The 20,273-nt window shown below is 42.5% G+C and overlaps 1 protein-coding gene across 3 annotated transcripts in view; it reads right to left on the reverse strand.

Annotated features, from left to right (window-relative positions):
• The window catches only part of LOC306943732 (uncharacterized protein), a 699,978-nt gene that overhangs the window by 626,429 nt on the left and 53,276 nt on the right, over window positions 1-20,273 (reverse strand). For 2 of the 3 annotated variants that reach the window (XM_079530261.1, XM_079530262.1), the window contains one exon: window positions 14,592-16,420. The exons of the other annotated variant lie outside the window; for it this stretch is intronic. In XM_079530261.1, the coding sequence (XP_079386387.1) occupies window positions 14,982-16,420 (1,439 nt within the window). In that variant the 3' untranslated portion in view covers window positions 14,592-14,981. Of the gene's footprint in view, window positions 1-14,591; window positions 16,421-20,273 lie in introns of those variants that run through there. 3 annotated transcript variants of the gene reach the window in all.

Raw genomic sequence — 20,273 nt, forward strand, 5'->3', positions numbered from 1 at the left:
AATGCTGGCGAGAACTATGATCTGAGATATTGTTCACTCTCGGCAAAAGGTCCGCTTGGTAGCGTTCTTGTCAACCCAGTTCCCACGCTGCCTCCAACTGAACCCCTGGACCTGGCGATGGGTCTTATGTTCTCCCCAGAGAGATGCCACCTCATACCGTTGATGTCACTCTGTGCTGGCTTGTCCTCATGAGACCTTTATTATATCCATATATGGCCTGTTCTGTTCATGACATCATCAGGTGTCTGGTGGTGTTGGTCTCCACCATTGTCATGTATGTACCCAATGTCCTTCGATGAAAGTGGACATGAGATATGACTATGCATCTTTCTTCTTAACATTTATATATTCAGGGAAGTAAGTTGAGAGCAAGATCTCTTTTCCAATGACGCCCTGATTACAGTAAACAATTTAAACACAAATACATTACAAGATAATAAACATTTCAAAGTGAACAAGCACAGCTGGATCTCAAATGGATCTTTTAAATCGCTCAAGTCTTTTAAATCGCTCAAGTGAATGTTGAAACTGGTGTGATGATGGCCAGTTTTGGGATGTAATCTGCTAATATGTACTGTAGGCAATTAAAGTAAGGCTTTGTAGATTAAAAATCACACCCGTGTGAACTGAGTGGTGTAAGGTTTTATATAGCATGATCAGCTGTGGTCTGACGTAATGTCTGACGTAATGAAATCACACAAAATATGTTAAGTAAAAAAAGCTATCATTTTTGATAAATGTATGTATCACACCTGGATGTGATTTCACAACTGGCTGTTTTTGCGCAGAGAAAATGACCACGGTTGCTACGGTCATCCAGTTCACCCGGGTGTGATTTAATTACGTCAGAAATTATTTTGAACATAGCAACCATGCTCATTTTTTTCTGCACACAAAAGCCAGTTGTAGGAGTGGTTTACACCACTCAAAAACAAACAGTGCAGTTGTTCTCGTCTCTTAGCCAATGATGGCCAGCCACCTATTTCATACAGCCAGTTATAAACCGGAGGGCAGAGTGGATCCATAGATTATGCCTTTCACATACTGTATACATCTGTCTGTGCTTTATTGCTGGTCATGTTTAGTGTGTCCAGCTTTTGGTGTGTGTGCACAAACTTTGTCCTACACAAACATTAAATTCCCATTGACAATGAACAATTTTGAGTGTTTGTGTAAAGACATACATTGCATAACACAAACATTGATGACGAAGGTGAGGACGCCAATTATGATTGGCAGGACTGAGATTATTTATGATGATGTACGATGATAAGAGCGCCCCTCACTTCACACGGGTGTGATGTTTTGAATAAATTGATGATTAATCATTAAAATAACATTACACAGGCACAGTGGCACAGTCGGTAGTGCTGTCGTCTCACAGCTAGAAGGTCCCGGGGTCGATTCCCGCTTGGGGCGCTGTGGGTGCTGGCGGCGTGTCCTTTCCTCCGCGTCATCAGTGACCATACCCGAGGCGGGGTTGGCGAAAGGGCCTTTCTGTGTGGAGTTAACATGTTCTCCCCGTGTCCCCTAGGGTAGGTAGGTACCCTCACAAAATGCAGTTATCCTGGTCACTAAACTGCCTCCCCTGGCCAGCCGAGGCACCTGATGGAGGGGAAAGGAACTGGTTGGAATAACGTGTTCCTTCCACGCGCTACGTCCAACCAGGGAAACTCCCCCCTGTCAGGTGTAAAGGAGCAACCTGGACACTCATGCATGAAGGAAGCATGCGTTCAAGTCCGTTGCTCTCCCCAGGTTAGCGGAGGGTGTGTAGAGCCCAGGATCACAATAGATAATTGACACAGGGGTGAAAAATGGGTTACAAAATTGTGGGTTAAAAAAAGAACAAAAAAACATTTTTTTTTAAATAACATTACACAGCTCTGTCCCCCAGTCGCACTCAACCCTGATACACAAGTCATTCTTCCCTCCATAACAATAATAAATAGTGACATCACCAACAGGAAGTGTCATTCTAAAAATGTTCTCAACAACATAGTACATAAAGAGGCAATTTCACAGCTTATTGTCTCCACCAGGCCGAAGGCATGGGGAGAGAGTATGTTTTGCACTCTATCCGTCCGTCCGTTCGTGTGCGTGTGTGTGCCCGTCCGTCCGTTCGTCTGTCTGTCCGTTCACAGGAGGATGAAACACGCAGAACATTACAACCTTGACTTGGGCTGAAAACCTTGTAACGCTCAGATATATCACAGTTACTAAAAATCAAGGGGTAGTAATGATTCTCCTTTAAGGATGAAATTGATACGTTTCAATCATGTAGCATGCAATGAATGCTTTGAAACACTGACACCAAAACAGAAGTAAATATCAGAATAATAGTTTATCTATGTGAAATATAAACTCAGCATTGACAATCAGTTACAACACAGTATTCATGACAGGTTAAATATTGTCCGTATATGTCCGAACCGCACGCTCGCTCTATTGTTCGTATTGTTCCTTTAGTTACTCACACGTCACGCGTCTCCCTGACGCTCCAACCCGAAATAATAAAGTTAATCCAAACGTAAAGATGATCCAATTCAATTCAATAGCCTTTATTGTCTCCGAGGAGAAATTTGCCTTGGGCACCAAGAGACAGCGTTATACATTACATAAATACATACACACACACACAGTTCATAGTACAAAAATACAGTTCATAGTACAAAAAATAATTATCCTACCCACACTGTGCAAATATATCAAGGTTCAAGTATTACAGTATTGCACTCTCCCAGTAGTTAGTTATCTGTTATTGAGTGCTTTGATTGACAGTGGAACAAAAGATAATTTATATCTGTTTAGCTTGCAGAATGGTGATCTGTACCGTCTGCCAGACGGCATCAACTCATATTCCTTACTCATATTCCTTAATATGAAGGATGTGGAAGGAGGTGGAACGAAAACAATCCCAGAGAAATCCAGCTATCCCTCCAATGGAAAAACAACCGGTACTCCTTGCTTGACGAACAAACACAACTTGAGAAGTTGAATGCTGTGTTGTAACTGATTGTCAATGCTGAGTTTATATTTCACATAGATAAACTATTATTCTGATATTTACTTCGGTGTTGGTGTCAGTGTTTCAAAGAATTCATTGTAGGCTACCCTGTGTGGTTGAAACATATCAATTTTATCTTTAAAGGAGGATCATCATTACCCCGTGAGTTTTAGTTTTGATAGAAATATCTGACCGATAAGGTACATTTGGGTGTCCCCATCACAATCACTCAAATATCATGAAAATGTAACAAAATAATGAAACTCTGAGGTTTTATTATGAATGGCCAAACATTTACACACATATCAGTACAATGATGAGTCTCTTGAAATGTGTTTCCTTCATTTTATACAGATCTGTAACATTGGATGTAGCCTATATGATTTTGGCATGTCCCACACACCACTCTGCTAACTACAGTGTGTCTAATAAGTGGTTAATTTTTCGATTTTTCTTTTTCTTTTTACATAGTTTGATTGTCCACAACAAGTTATTTGATAAAACAAGTAATTTTTTATCATGATATATTCTGTTTTTATAATCATATAGAAATGTTTTTGTGTGTCCCTGACATTGCTGTCCACCCTGTCATTTGGGGGTAAACTGGCCCTTTAAGAAACTTACTTAAGTTTAAGTTTCCTTGTTGTCTTCTTCCTGTCTTACTTCAATGGAGGCTGAAGATGTGGCAAATTGCCAGCATACCCGGCGCCACGGGGGTGCCTGAGGGGGCATATTGCAAAATGTGCACCCTCAGTTTATGTTCTATGTAAAGTTATGAAAATATCAAAAATAACAAAATATATTCGGAATATTATAATTGTCATAGAGATAACAATAACAGTATCAAAACACACTGTTTTACCCAGTAATATTATATAGCCACAGCCAGCCTATTATCTCAATTGCTCGTTGTCATTGCAGCGCAGCTCCAGTCTAATTTCCCAATTTACAATCACCTGCCTGCGCAGGCAGTAGCCAGTTATTCAGCAGTGGCACCGCGGACAGTTTAGTGATTTGAATTTTGACCCTAGTTACACCTCGTCCTGACTCATGTTGTGTTTTGTTGTCAAAACAAATGGTCTTTGAAAGTGATTCAAAGACCAAATATCTGCCCTCTCCTCTAGCTGTGGAAGAGCCTCCACTCCACCTCAGTAAGCCTAAAGGCTCATACATAGTCTGGATTTTCCAGTGACCACCGAACTACAACATGATGTCACGAGCCGCGGTGAAGAGCAAACCACCGCCACCGCTCCAGCCCTTCTCTCTGTTTTTACTCACCACCGCTCAACGTTGTTTCAGCTCCGGTGGTCAGCTCACCACCGGAAATCCAGACTATGAATAGGCATTAAGCCTGCCACGACACCCGCCGCCAGTTGATTTGGGGACAGAGAAGCCAGGAGAATCTGTGTATCTTGTGTTCAATCAATATTCTGTCTGGTGTCTGTCATGATGGAAAACGAAAATTTACTCAAATCGCGTTTTTCTTTTTTGTTAAACACAACTTCTTGTATTCTGAAATCGAAAATAAAAAATCCAAAAATGCCCTTTTTCAATTTCCAATATCTGTCTTTCGTCTACATCAGTGGTTCCCAAACTTCCCCTTGTGGTGCGCGAGCGTCTTCTAGGGGGTGCACGACATGAAATGTCTAATGGTGGTGCTATGGTTTTATTTTAAATATATTAACATATGTTGCCAATATATGGCAAGTATATGCAGAATATAGCCTATCCTGCATAGGAAATATATGTCTCTATATAGTTTATGCAATTTATATTTCGATGTGGGAGGGTGCGTCAGCTAGGTCGGGACGTAACAGGGGGTGCACGGCCAAAAACGTTTGGGAACCGCTGGTCTACATGAATGGAAAATGAAGTCCTCTTCCGCTTGTAGTTCTAACGTTAACACCCGGAACCGGTCCGGAAGCTTCCAATGTTTTTAGCTAGCCGACTGTAGGGCTAACAGATTAGCACAGTACTGTACTGTCTGTAATCATTACAGTACAGTTCAATCTTGTGTGCGGGACGGACCGTCGGAACAGGACGGGTCCCTCGGACGCGGCCGTGGATCTGCCGGGGGTGCACCGGGCGCCCCATTTATGATTATGATTATGATCGCCCTTTTTTTAATAGCCTACTTCATTATACAGAAACAAAAACACAATACAACATCAAGACAATTAATGCTTTGTTCCTGATCATATCTGTTCTTATCCTTGTTTCCATATCGCCTATCTTTTTTCAGTCCTGTGTGTGCATGTACTGGTAGCTTGTCACCGGAGGAGACAATAAATTAATTTATTGTTTTAATTCATTTATTTACAATACATTTCTAAGCGGTATCTTTATATAGTGCTGGGTGTGTGGATGACCTAATGCAATGATAGCCATTGCATACATTGCAATCGGATTTAGCACTAAGATAATAGATAATTAATTTAGAATTAAATTAATCGATAGATAAAATAACGCATTATTCAATGATGCATTATGGCTACGCACTGTGTGGGTGCAGATAGCCGATCTACAACCTCATAGCCTATATGTAACAGGCCTATATGATAATAATAATAGATAAACTAGACAAATGTGCTTCCTTGCACACTTTTGATTGCACCTGTTAAAATCTTATTCAGCTGTGAGCGGATAGATATAGACATACAGACAGACAGACAAGACAGACAGACAGACAGACAGACAGACAGACAGACAGACAGACAGACAGACAGACAGACAGACAGATGTCAATCATGTCACTGCAGTTCAATTAAATGCTATTTTTAACTAATGCTAATAGTTAATGCTTTAACTAAAACTTTTAGCATCAATAATAATCGTATAGGCTATTGGCCTACTTCCTCTTGTTAAACATTTGTAAAGTCATGATGGCACTTCTTTGAAGCCCTATGCTAAAAAGATAAGATTGCATTATAGAGAACAAGAAAATATGTTTTTGTGCGTGTGTGTGTGCGTGTGTGTAACAAGTTAAAGCATTAACTATTAGCATTAGTTAAAAATAGCATTTCATTGAACTGCAGTGACATCTGTCTGTCTAGCCTGACAGCGTGTTGCGTGTTCGAGTCCCGTTCATGACGAACTTTGCTGCATGTCTCTCCCCTTCTCTTTTTCTCTCTCTCTCTCTCTCTCTCTCTCTCTTTCCTGTCAGTCTTCACTTGATAAAAACTATCAAAAAAGACATCCTGCACATGGAATGATTGATAAGTTGTAATGAGATGAAATGTAGGATTGAAAGACTATAGAGATCTACTGATGTACATTATGAGTCATAATGTACATCAGTAGATCAGTAGTCTTTATGGAATATGGTCATAATTTATTACCATAATCCATTGACTATAGAAATCTACTGATGTACATTATGACCATAATCCATGAAGACTAGAGATCTACAAATGTACATTATGCTTTTATTTCTGTTGTTATTATTGTGTTGTTTTAGCCCCTCCTATGTACAGCTTTTGATGTTTGTCCACAAACTTTGTCTGACACAAACATTAAATTCTCGTTGAAAATGAATGGACAATAGGCCTATTACGTCATAGTGTCTATTTTACGTCATGATGACATGACACTAATTGTGATTGGCCGGAATGAGATGTATGATGATGTACGATAAGAGCGCCCCTCACTTCACACAAATGTGATTCTTTTGAGTGGTGTAAACCACTCCTACAACTGGCTTTGTTATTGAGTGGTGTAAACCACTCCTACAACTGGCTTTGTTAGTTTACGTGTCTGTCCGTACCCGTGTCTGTCCGTACCAAAATAAATGAGCACGGTTGCTATGGTTCACACGGGTGTGATTTCATTACGTCAGACCACAGCTGATCAGTCTATATAAGACCCCCCATAGGTAGTAGTGCTGCACAATTAATTGAAGAAAGATCGAGATCTAGATTCAGACACCTAGAGATCTCATGTATAAATGTGAGTCAGAATCACACAGCACTAGTTCAGTCAGACAACTCAAGAAGGATGTAATATATATTTATTGAATATAGATGAGCAATACAGTATATTTATTATGGTTTGGCGATGTATTGGATCTGCTTTTTAGGTACTTAGATCAAGCGCATCAGTCCCGGCCATAGGGACTCTGAATCCCCCGTACCTAAACAGTAGATCCAAAACGACAGGTGGTAGCTGGGGTGGAGGTGGGTGCGCAGAAGGTTTGTATACAGCGGCACGCTGATACAGTAGCAGCAAGCAAGTTGTATACTGCAGCGCGCAGGTATACGGTAGCAGCAGCGAGCAAGCAAGCAGAAGGAGGAATGCAAACCTCCGGTTAAAGTAGCCGGTATGAAGATGGAGTGAGTGTGTGATTGGCTGAGTGAATCATGTGAATGGGAGCGTGATGCTGAGGCGGTACTGAGGTTCCCTGACTGAACTTGCTCTGCGCATGTGTACGACAGGCGCAAATGCTCATTTCAGTCAGACAACTCAAGAAGGATGTAATATATATTTATTGAATATAGATGAGCAATACAGTATATTTATTATGGTTTGGCGATGTATTGGATCTGCTTTTTAGGTACTTAGATCAAGCGCATCAGTCCCGACCATAGGGACTCTGAATCCCCCAAACACAGCACAAAACATCCGAATCCCCCAAAAAGCAGATCATCCAACACCAACCTTAAGCTATGCATGTGTACAACAGAGCACCTGTTGTTTCCTGAAACAGGAAGACCAAACCGATATCCATTCCACGCAGAGACAGAAAAAAAAAAAGTGTGGGCTTGGATCAGACATAGGTCATGCTAACATTATGTGATGACTAGGTCAATGTGTTCAACAGAGCGCCTGTTGATCCCCGAAATTCAGGGATCAACATTCTATCATTATAATTAATCTGAAATCAGTACCCAGTAGCCTACCACCTGGAGCTGCGAGTTAGCGAGCCTTGCAGAAAGCGCAGCGCATATAGCATGATCATAAAGCAGCAGCAGTAAACTATGCCGCCTGGCGCAGCGCATATAACATGATCATAAAGCAGCAGCAGAAAACTATGCCGCCTGGTGCAGCGCATATAAGCATGATCATAGAGCAGCAGCAGTAAACTATGCCGCCTGGCGCAGCGCATATAGCATGATCATAAAGCAGCAGCAGTAAACTATGCCGCCTGGCGCAGCGCATATAGCATGATCATAGAGCAGCAGCAGTAAACTATGCCGCCTGGCGCGGCGCATATAGCATGATCATAGAGCAGCAGCAGTAAACTATGCCGCCTGGCGCAGCGCATATAGCATGATCATAGAGCAGCAGCAGTAAACTATGCCGCCTGGCGCGGCGCATATAGCATGATCATAGAGCAGCAGCAGTAAACTATGCCGCCTGGCGCGGCGCATATAGCATGATCATAGAGCAGCAGCAGTAAACTATGCCGCCTGGCGCGGCGCATATAGCATGATCATAGAGCAGCAGCAGTAAACTATGCCGCCTGGCGCGGCGCATATAGCATGATCATAGAGCAGCAGCAGTAAACTATGCCGCCTGGCGCGGCGCATATAGCATGATCATAGAGCAGCAGCAGTAAACTATGCCGCCTGGCGCAGCGCATATAGCATGATCATAGAGCAGCAGCAGTAAACTATGCCGCCTGGCACAGTGCATATAAGCATGATCATGAGCGCAGCAGTAACTATGCCGCCTGGCACAGTGCGTATAAGCATGATCATAAAGCGCAGCAGTAAACTATGCCGCCTGGCATAGTGCATATAAGCATGATCATAAAGCGGCAGCAGTAAACTATGCCGCCTGGCACAGTGCATATAAGCATGATCATAAAGCGGCAGCAGTAACTATGCCGCCTGGCACAGTGCATATAAGCATGATCATAAAGCGGCAGCAGTAACTATGCCGCCTGGCACAGTGCATATAAGCATGATCATAAAGCGGCAGCAGTAACTATGCCGCCTGGCACAGTGCATATAAGCATGATCATAAAGGCGGCAGCAAGTAAACTATGCTACCTGGCACAGCACATATAGCAAGCATGCAGAAGCAGTTTAAGAGTATTATAATACCCTGCAGCATAGGGAGCTAAATAATGAATATATGTAGCATGTGTGTAGCATTTGGAACTTTTGGTGCCGCTGTGGTAGCTGCGCCGATCCTGAAGAGTGTGACGTGTAGCGATCAGGAGGCAGCCCACGGCCTTGACACAGAAGATGCAGCTTTTGCAGAACCAAGGACCGGATATGGCTTCCCGGAATCCATCATGAACAGGGGCTCATGACATTTTCGGATGAACAGCATGGCAGAAACGAGGCATGGAAGAGAAAGGACAAAGACCAGTGTTAGTTGCTGTCACAGAAATACCTTAATGAAATTAGTTGTTTTGAGTGATTTAATGGTGGGCATCCAAGCAAAGTCAGAAGTGGAAATATCATGCATAGGATTCACCACATCTTAGAAACCCATAGAAGGAAGTGAGACATCTGATTGTATGAGATCTATGTAAGGTAAGACTGAAACCCTTGGAGTTTGAGAACCAGTTGAAAAGTATTGAAAGAGTAATAGGATTGCCAGTAGATTACTCACTGAATGATCTGGAGTAAAGCTGAACGTCAGCTATAATGCCTTGAGATTAAAACAGTTAACTAAAGCACTACAAAATAGGATACACAGAAAGCAACTTGGAAAGATGAATAGGACCCTGCAGAGTCATAGGTTTTAAGCCGATTTGGCTGAAGCTTGCAGCTGTTTAAGAGAAGGCAGGAATAGTTTAGCATGGTTTGATTGAAAGTTACCAGGCTACTTCGAACCCATCAGCATGGCCTCTGGGCTAGAACATGAAATTAAACAGGACAAGCATCTCTACGTTGACAAACCTCATGGTTTCGGTAGCAGCAAATCCACGAATACCGCCAATGTGAGCCTATCCGGTAATGGCCGCAGCTGCGATGAAGACTGTATGCGGCAACCCACAGGAAGGACCTTCCCAGCACCCAAGGTTCATCCCATCAGTATGATCACCATAAAGGCCTGTCGCTCAGGAAATGGAAAACAGAAGCAGTATGAGGTCAGGCTATGAATGAATATCACTTTAAAATGACATGGATATAGCTAAAGTTGACGTTAAAAGCAAGTTAGCTTCAGTCATAGTGTAGCATCATCTAAGCCGTAACGCTAATAGAATTAAAATCATCATCATTTAGCAGCAGTGTTAGCAACGCGGTAACACCATACCTCTTTTCCTGGGCTGAGCATAGGAGAAACACCACACCTGTTTCTGGGCTAAGCATAGCAGACATGTTAGCAATGAGCCAATTCCTGTCTTTAAAGACGTTTATTTTAATGTTAAACACTTCCCTGGCGCGCCATATGCACTTACCTGAAAAACAGAGCCATAGAGTAAGACGGTAAGAATGGCACGGCTCTTCTACAAATGGGTAGAAGGACCGAAGTAGGCAGAAATGCATGGACCCATGCAACAGCCCAGCTTTAGTGATCTTAAATCCCTATATGTTAGATGGTTTGTAGTAACCATACGACAAACACATAATACTTTTAAAAACAGTTGTCATGTTGCACACGTGCCTAAAAAAAGCTCTTATTTGCGCCGCTGAAACCTCGTTGAAAACAATGTATTCAAACTCTGCTTGTCCGCCTTTCAGACTGCATGAACAGCGCTCGGTTTCTACCCCCTCATCGTAACTATTCTATTAGATGGCTCTGCTGTAACCTATGCCACCAATTTCTCCAAGCATACTTGCATAGGCGGCCCAGCGCGTTAAGTCCGGGGGTGCTTGAGGGCTGAAGCACCCACTGACACAATGGACGCGTTCAGAAATAGCGCACTGAGCGCACTGTGCGATGCAAACAAATGGACGAGTGCGCTCCCGCACTGGGGGCAGGGCAGGGGGGGGGGCACCCACTGTCGTTATAAGAACTTTAGCGCCCGCATAGGCCTATATCCCGTGCGTCCGTACCATATACTTGTTTCTCCAATTATGAGCATGAGCATATATATATTTTTTAACCATCCGTGAGCACTTCTGCATCTGATTAATTGAAAAGAAGGACCCCAACGTAACCAAGCCAAAGTGCTTTTCTGGGCATTTTTAAAATCCTCTAGCTGCAGACCACTTATATTGAACTGCGCTTGACAACTGGTAATAGTTTGCAATAGATCTTCCTGATCATTAATCCCCTATCAAGCCTCCTAAAGACCTCATAATACTAATGAAAAAGTGTTGTGATTCCTGAATGTGCAAGCATCCACCTTATAGCCAAGTAAATCCTTTACTTTAAACAGCAGGATAATTTAGTTTATATAGTTAGCATGAATCATGTGGCATTATATTGATTCCTCCAGCCAAAGATATCCAGCATGGCTCTGCCCACCCTAGGCCCATGATATGGTACAATTCACACTGAAATATTCCTTGGGACCCAGCAGCCATGTGGGCCTATGCAAACTAGCAACCTCTACTCCCTCAGTTGCTCTGGTCAACTCCATTTACTTCTGACTGACGCTGCATTGGACATTTCATTCTGATCAGAGAACTTGTGTTGCCATATTGGAAGAGACAAGCAGCCAGGTCCGCGAAAACTAGCCACAAAAACAATCTTGAATCCTTATGAAAACAGTCCAAACAACGTCAATAATTTTAACAACATATTAAACTGAGGGTGCTTCAAATGCACTGTGGGTTTAACTACGACGTTTACCCGGCAAGTGACTTAAATAAAACAAGCCCAAGACGCTTATAATGACCAGACGTGGCAACATGCCTGACAGACGCGATGCGGACATACTCAGAGTAATCTAGTAATAGTGGCGACTTCCGTGGCAACAATGGAATGCGAAAGTGCTCATTCTATCTCAACGGGATAGTTCCAGCCATAGGAACGATGTTGGAACTGGAGATCAAAGCGTGTCGCCACTCTCCTCCTACTTTACCTCTGGACAAACTAGTCGCAGACTAGTGTATACTTTTACACACTACTACTACGCAGTCAAGACAAGAATACGCACTAAACGTGACCGCTGTCTGAGTGATTATAAAACATTGCCTGGATTTACATGTGAAGAACGGCGGAGAAGCAGAGCAACTCGATAGCAGGTAAGGCTGCTTCCTTGACTAGTGTTGTGAGCAGGACAGACCCAACGTGACATTCATTGGCTAACAAATGCGATCTCGGTGTTTGAGGCACAACGATAAAATGGCAACAGAAGAGAACATTTAAGCAGCAGCTTCAACTTGATCTAGGTTCCGTCGGTGAACAAAGCAGTGCACGTTCTTCCCACCAATTCAAACCCCCTGACTTACCAGGTTTGCGTGGAAAACCGTGAAAGCAACGTCAGCAGCAGTAGAATTGAGCAGAAGGTTTGTATACAGCGGCACGCTGATACAGTAGCAGCAAGCAAGTTGTATACTGCAGCGCGCAGGTATACGGTAGCAGCAGCGAGCAAGCAAGCAGAAGGAGGAATGCAAACCTCCGGTTAAAGTAGCCGGTATGAAGATGGAGTGAGTGTGTGATTGGCTGAGTGAATCATGTGAATGGGAGCGTGATGCTGAGGCGGTACTGAGGTTCCCTGACTGAACTTGCTCTGCGCATGTCTACGACAGGCGCAAATGCTCATTTGGCTGTCCACTTCATTTAATGTGAGTCCATAGGCGGCGGGTGCGTTTTACCTTTGGGTAGGCTATAGAATTGCGTTAGGGGGGGACTCATCGCCGCTGATTTATTTCCCAGATGGTCTAGAAATGAGTTATTTAGCATACTTTTACCAATGAATTAGCCTATACACAGACAACGACTGATCGGCCAAAATATATATATTTTGGACGATATGGGTCTTTTTCTCAAGTGTCGAGTCAGTGTGTAGATTACCCGGCGGTGTTGCTGCCCCTCCCGGGAGTCCCGGCTCATGGCTCTTCACAGACGGCACAGACAGCAGCCACTCCGCTGAACGTGTCAGTGTTGCTGCAGTGGTGTGAACCATGCGGGCACTGATGCTGCTGAGTTCTGACAGCCGACTCACAGCTTCTTCTTCTGAATTACTTTATCTTTGCCTTGAAAAATACATTTTGCGTTTTGCTGTTTCCCAAAACAAACCAGTGCGCGCTACTGTTTGCTACAAAGCGACTGGAAGGACGAGGTTTACAGACATACCAATAGTAGCCAATCATATGCTTATTAGGCCAGTTGCTGTATAGCCTACCCGATCAGCGATCACCAGGGGGCAGCAACAACACACACACACACACACACACACACACACACACACACACACACACACACACACACACACACACACACACACACACACACACGCACACACACACACACACAATAGCCTTCTATATAATGCTGTGCACATATATTATATATATTAAAAAAAATACCCAGCATATTTTTTGGGAAGGCTAAGCCTTGCCTAGCCTTACACACCCGCCGCCTATGTGTGAGTCAGAATCATACAGCACTAGTTGGCTGTCCACTTCATTAAATGTGAGTCAGAATCATGCAGGACTAGTTGGCGGTCCACTTAATTGAATGTGAGTCAGAATCATACAGCACTAGACTTCCGTTTGTTTTTATTGTTGATTTATTGTTTGATCATGTTAAAAGAACAAAATCACACCCGTGTGAAGTGAGGGGCGCTCTAATCATCGTATATCATGACATAATATAGCCGATTTGCTCAGACACTAAGATAAAAACACTGTGTGTGTGTGCGTGCGTGCATGCAGGTTGAGATTTGAGGTAGGCTAGTTTCCAACTGACCAACAGTCACATAAACAATAACCACCACGACTGTAATAATAATATGAATATTATTACAATGTATGCAGAGTGTAAAATTAATACTTACTCATGTACTCTGTAGTAACAGCTTCAGCACAAGGTATACAGGCTGTAACATTACTAATTAACTATTGTTCACAGTAGTTATGGGGTAAATACAACACATCTTTGATAACATTTCTGTAATGATAAAGCACACAGAGGACCTGTAGTGTTGAAACCTTTATTAAACCAATAAAACATTATCTATATTTCCATCACCCTAACCCAGGTATAAAAGAGTTTCTTTAAGTTCAGAAAAACACCTCAATAAAACTAAACTCTGCAGAATATAAACGATCAAAGTCAAACTAACTAACTCAACTGTCTCTGGAATCTACCATATGATGTACTATGAATAGAACCGCTGCTCCTTCGCCTGGAAAGGAGTCCGCTGAGGTGGTTCGGGCATCTGGTTAGGATGCCTCTCGGGCGCCTCCCTAGGGAGGTCCTCGACGCACATCCCACTGGGAGGAGACCCCGGGGCAGACCAAGGCGCAGTTGGAGGAAACACATCGACTCACTGGCCTTGGAACGTCTTGGAATCCCCCAGGAGGAAGTCACTAATGTTGCTCTGGAGAGGGAAGTCTGGAGCACTCTGGTGGAGCTGTTGCCCCCGCGACCCGACTACGGGTTGAAGTGGATGGATGGATGGAATCTACCATATTATGTACTATGATAATGTAACAATGGAATCTACCATAGTATGTACTATGAAATGTAACAATGTAAATAACACGTCAATACACAGTGAACAGCTACACAAACCCAGCAGCTTGTCAGCACTTTACTGCACCATTATTTACTGCATATCAATGATCATAATAATTATTGCATGAATATTAATGAATATGACTTAGATCCTGACCAATGTGGACACACACTGATGCTCATATTGTACTACCATTAACCTATGAGCTGGAGGGAATAATGCAAGAGAAAATAAACATGAAATTCCATCATGTTGAATAGAAAATAAGATCCATACACACGATAAAACAAAAATACATCACAAGAAACTATTAATGTGTGTTTTATTCAGTCATGTTGATATTGTCAGATTATGTAATTATTCTGCTTTTGCATCATTATCATCCTGGATTAGACTGATTGATCATATGTCTTAACCTAAAGGCTTTGACTGATCATATGTCTTAAACTAAAGGCTTTCACCTGTATGAGTCCTCATGTGTCTTTTTAGATTACTCATCTGAGTAAAGCCTTTACTACATACTGTACAGGAAAAAGGCTTTTTGCCTGTATGAGTCAGCATGTGTGTTTTTAGATTACTCATCTGAGTAAAGCCTTTACCACATACTGTACACGTACAGGGTTTTTCACCTGCATGAATCCACATGTGTGCTTTTAGACTACCTCTCTCAGTAAAGCCATTACCACACACTGTACAAGAGAAGGGCTTTTCACCTGTATGAGTCCTCATGTGTGATTTTAGATGATGCGTCCGAGTAAAGCCTGAACCACATATTGTGCAAAGAAATGGCTTTTCGCCTGTATGAGTCCTCATGTGTGTTTTTAGATTAAATGTACTATTACAGCCTTTACCACATACTATACAAGTATGGGGCTTTTCGCCTGTATGAGTCATCATGTGTGTTTTTAGATTACTCGTCTGAATAAAGCCTTTACCACATACTGTACAAGTATATGGTTTTGCACCTGTATGAATCCTCATGTGTGCTTTTAGACGACCTCTCTCAGTAAAGCCATTACCACACACTGTACAAGAGAAGGGCTTTTCACCTGTATGAGTCCTCATGTGTGATTTTAGATGCTGCGACTGAGTAAAGCCTGTACCACATATTGTGCAAGGAAATGGCTTTTCGCCTGTATGAGTCCTCATGTGTGATTTTAGATGCTGCGTCTGAGTAAAGCCTGTACCACATACTGTACAAGTACAGGGTTTTTCACCTGTATGAATCCTCATGTGTGCTTTTAGACTACCTCTCTCAGTAAAGCCATTACCACACACTGTACAAGAGAAGGGCTTTTCACCTGTATGAGTCCTCATGTGTGTTTTTAGAGTTGCCTTTAGATTAAACATTTTACCACACTCTGTACAGCTAAAATCTTTCTTCCCTGTATGAATCCTCATGTGTTTTTTTAGATTCCCCTTTAGATTAAACATTCTGCCACACTCTGTACAGCTAAAACCTTTCTTCCCTGTGTGACTCCTCATGGAGTCAGGTTGTTTGGATGATTCCAGGTCCTGGGACAGCTTGGCTCCTCCCACATGTTGTGTGTTTTGTGATTTCAGTGTGTTTAAAGCTGACTGATCTCCCTCATAACCGTCTTCAGTGTCAGAGCAGTGTGAAGAGAGGAGCTGCTCATCACTAGTTGGTTGTGATGTTCCACAGTCCTCTACATCAGCTTGTGTTTTCATGTGTTCAGTTGAGGTGCCGGCTACAGGCTCTGTCTCTCTGTTTTCATCATCTTCACTTTCCACTGCCACTGGTCTTTGAAGTAGCTCCTCCTGTTCCTCTTTATTGTGTGGAGGTTGTGGTTCCTCCTGGACCAGACTGGAGCTCCTCTCCTCTTCAGGTGGAACCTCCTCTTTACACACAGGGACGTGTAGAAAGTCTAGGAAAAACAATACAAAGAGACTCTATAAAAGGTTTGAATCTTGTAACTCAGTGCAGAGTAGTGGCTGGAAGAAGTATCAACAGATTACTCTTTGTCCACATTTTCCAACATTGAAATGTGACGGTGCGCTGACTGCGCTCTGCACTGTAAATAGTGTGGCCGTTGTTTGTTTACATTGCAGCACTCTCATAGAAGATGTGAGACCAGCTGAATGAGAGGTAGTCATTATCATAGATATATATGAGAAAGGCTAGATGACACACCCCCACTGCTGGCCAATGGAGTGACGTTATAGAAAGGCTAGATGACACACCTCCGATGCTGGCCAATGGAGAGTGACATCGCCACATGGCGGCCATCTTGCTACAGGTAGCTCGCCCACTCATAGCATTGTGTCTGTGGTGCATGTACTTTAATAACCATAACTAGCTCAATTTTCAACTGATTTTATAACAGTTTGGTTTGTTATAAACGTCAGATGATACTGCATACTTATTATGGACTTTCATAAAAAGGAATTCAGCAGATAAGCATCCTGAATCATAGCCATGTTGATGGCGTTTGTACGTTTAAGCGGATTAAGAGTATTTTTGTTTGAGCTGATCACCAGCTACCATTGAACGTACCAAAGAAGTTCACCAAAACACAAACATCAACATGTCCAGGTCTCCTTTCATTTGTGTCAGACTGACCCCAAGGCCCAAGCCAACGAACCATACAAAAACGCTGATCAAAGGTAATATTTGAACCACGGAAAACCCACAACATCATATCAAACGACATGTCACTGTGTTTCAAGCTCCGGGGGTCAGCATTTGGTCAGAATTTTATTGAAAGGATAGCCCCTTGAGATGTGGCATCTCATTTTAGAGGGGGTCCCGTACACAGGTAAAAAAACATTACATACAGTACAGTGCAGTTACACAAATATACAGTGCACAATAGATAATACAGACATGTACAGATACAGTTAGCTTGCTCATCCTCTCCCACCCACTCCCCCATCCCCCCAACTTTTTATGGACAAGCATATTGAGGGTACAGTACAGTGACTTGAAACAGGGGTCAGAAGTAAACAGCAGTACGGGCAGTGTTAGTAGCATGAACAGGTTGTTTTGAGGTGTGAATACAGGGAAGTCCTGAAGCAGCCAGGGGAGGTCACAGATCTAATGGAAAGAGGAAGATTGTTCCAGTCAAATGGGGCTTTGTAATGGAATGACCTACGTCCGGATTCAGAGAATATTCTTCTGGGAATAGCAAAATAGGGATGTTGAGTATTTCTAAGTGGATATGGGGATGTATATAGTACCAGTGACTGTTTCAGATATGGAGGGCAGTTGAAGTGCACACATTTAAATATGAATTGGTACCAGTGAAGTTGTCTTCTTGCCTTAGGCTGCAGCCATTCAAGTGAACTGTATAAGGAACAGTGGTGTGTTTGGTATGGGCACCTCAATACAAATCGGCATAGTGAGTTGTTTAATACGTTAAGAGGTTTGAGGATGGTTTCTGTGGTGTTCTGATAGACTATGTCGGCGTAATCTACAATGGGGAGTAGTACTTGGTTTATGATTATTTTTCTTACTTCGAATGAGAAGCAGTTGATGGAGGGGTATAATGAGCACAAACTGCCGTAGGTTTTCTTTAATGTGAGATCAATGTGGGGTTTGAAAGAAAGTTCAGGGTCAAGTGTGATACCAAGGTATTTGAATGTGTCCACTTTCTCCAGGTTTGAACCATCATTGAATTTAATCCGTAGATCGGAGGTTTTTGCACTACTGCGTGAGTGGCCGAATAGCATGCTGCAGGACTTATTTTTGTTCAGTAAAAGCATATTGTTTTGGAGCCATTTTTGGACCAGATTGAAATCAGACTGTAGGAGGTGTTGAATTTGGGGAGTGTTTTTGTCAGAAACGTAGATAACAGTGTCATCGGTATAGAGTTGGACTTGACAGTGGGAACAGATATCAGGTAGGTCATTTATGAATATAGAGAAGAGGAGTGGTCCCAGTAAAGACCCCTGTGGAACACCTTTCTCTACTAATGAAAAGTCTGATTTAGAGCTTTGTAGTGCTACACACTGACGTCTGTTGTGGAGATAGGAGTTAAACCATAGGAGAGCATTTCTATTAAACCAACAGAGAAGAGTTTGTCAAGAAGGAGGTAGTGGTCAACCATGTCGAATGCTTTGGAAAGATCAATGAATATTGCACCAGTGAGTTGCCTTTTGTCAAAGGACAGAAGTACGTCGCTTGTGAATTTTAAGGTAGCTGTGGTTGTGGAGAAGTGTGGTCTGAATCCTGATTGAAGAGGGGATAAAATGTTGCCACGGTTAATGTAATCTGATAGCTGTTTGTAGATAAGTTTTTCGAAGACTTTCGCAATAGTGCAGATGCTGGAAATGGGTCTGTAGTTATTTATGTCGGTTTGGTCTCCAGTTTTAAAAATGGGGGTGACTCTTGCACTTTTCCAAGGGAGTGAGGAGGTAGACAGAGACAGATTGAACAGGTCAGCGAGGGGATACATTAATATGTGAGCAGCAAGTTTAACAAATTTAGCTTCAAGACCGTCAGGACCGGCACCACAACTTTCTTTTAATTCACATATTGCGTAGTAGACATCGGTAGGCTGAAGTTTTTTGAAAGAGAAAGAACCATTATGGGCGTTTGTGTTTGGGGAACCGGCTGTAACATAGGAGTCTGTGTGTTGGGAACTACAGATTGAGGAAAAGTGGTTATTGAAAGCTTGGGAGATGAGAAGGGGGTCAGAGATAATGTCATTATTGATTTGGATCCGCTTTATGGGTTTTTTATCTGTTTTATTGAGAAAAGTGTTCAGTTTATTCCAAAAAAATGTGGGGTTGTGGAAATCATGTCTAAAGCTGTCTTTGTAGTAGTTAGATTTTACATTTCTTGTTTGGGTCTTTGATTGGTTTCTCAGTTGTCTGTAATGTTCCCAATCACCAGGGTCTCTTGTGGTCCGGTATTTTGACCAAGCTTTGTCCCTTTCTTTATAGAGATGAATAAGTTGTGAGTTAATCCATGGTAAGTGTCTTCCTTTGACTCGGATTGTTTTCATGGGGGCATGGACATTGATTACCTTAGTGACTTCAGTATGGAAGAAGTCCCATGCGTCCTCAACAGAAGGAATTTGCTGAAATCTGTTCCAGTTGATGCCAATTAGGTCTTGTATGTAGGAGTTTACGTTCATGTTTTTGCTTTGTCTCAGAGTTATGTATTTTGGGGGAGAGCTGGGGATTTTGATTTTCCAGACACAAAACATGACCGAATGGTTGCTAAAACAGTCGGACATGACACCAGATTTAATGATCCTCCCAGGGTTAGTGACAAGTATCCAATCGAGAAGTGACGAGGAACAGTGGTCCACTCTGGTAGGTTCCTTTATTAGCTGAGTCAGATTTATGCTTTTAAGTAGGTTTCTGTCGTTGGTGCAGGAATGACTGGGCCAGCTTTTATTAAAATCTCCCAGAATTATGAGCTCGTTTTGTTTGTCAAAGGAGTTGATGGTAGACAGGATGCAATTTATAGAGTCAACCGGAGCAGATGGTGGCCTGTAGATATTACCAATTGTTAGGTGTTTGTTGTCATGGAACTTGATGTTGATAAATAGACATTCAACATTGACAGGCTCTATGGTAGGAGTGAGACGTTCAGAAACAAGATTTGAGTCAACGTATGTGGCCAGACCACCACCGTTAGCATCCCTGTCGGCTCGGTACAGAACAAAGTTCTCAATTTTCATACTCTCGTCAGAAATTAGTTTGTATAACCATGTTTCAGATATTGTGATGACATTCGGTTTATATAGAGTGGCCCATGTTCTGAGGGCG

The sequence above is a fragment of the Electrona antarctica genome (genome assembly GCF_951216825.1).
Source record: "Electrona antarctica genome assembly, chromosome: 2".
Taxonomy (NCBI): Eukaryota; Metazoa; Chordata; class Actinopteri; order Myctophiformes; family Myctophidae; genus Electrona; species Electrona antarctica.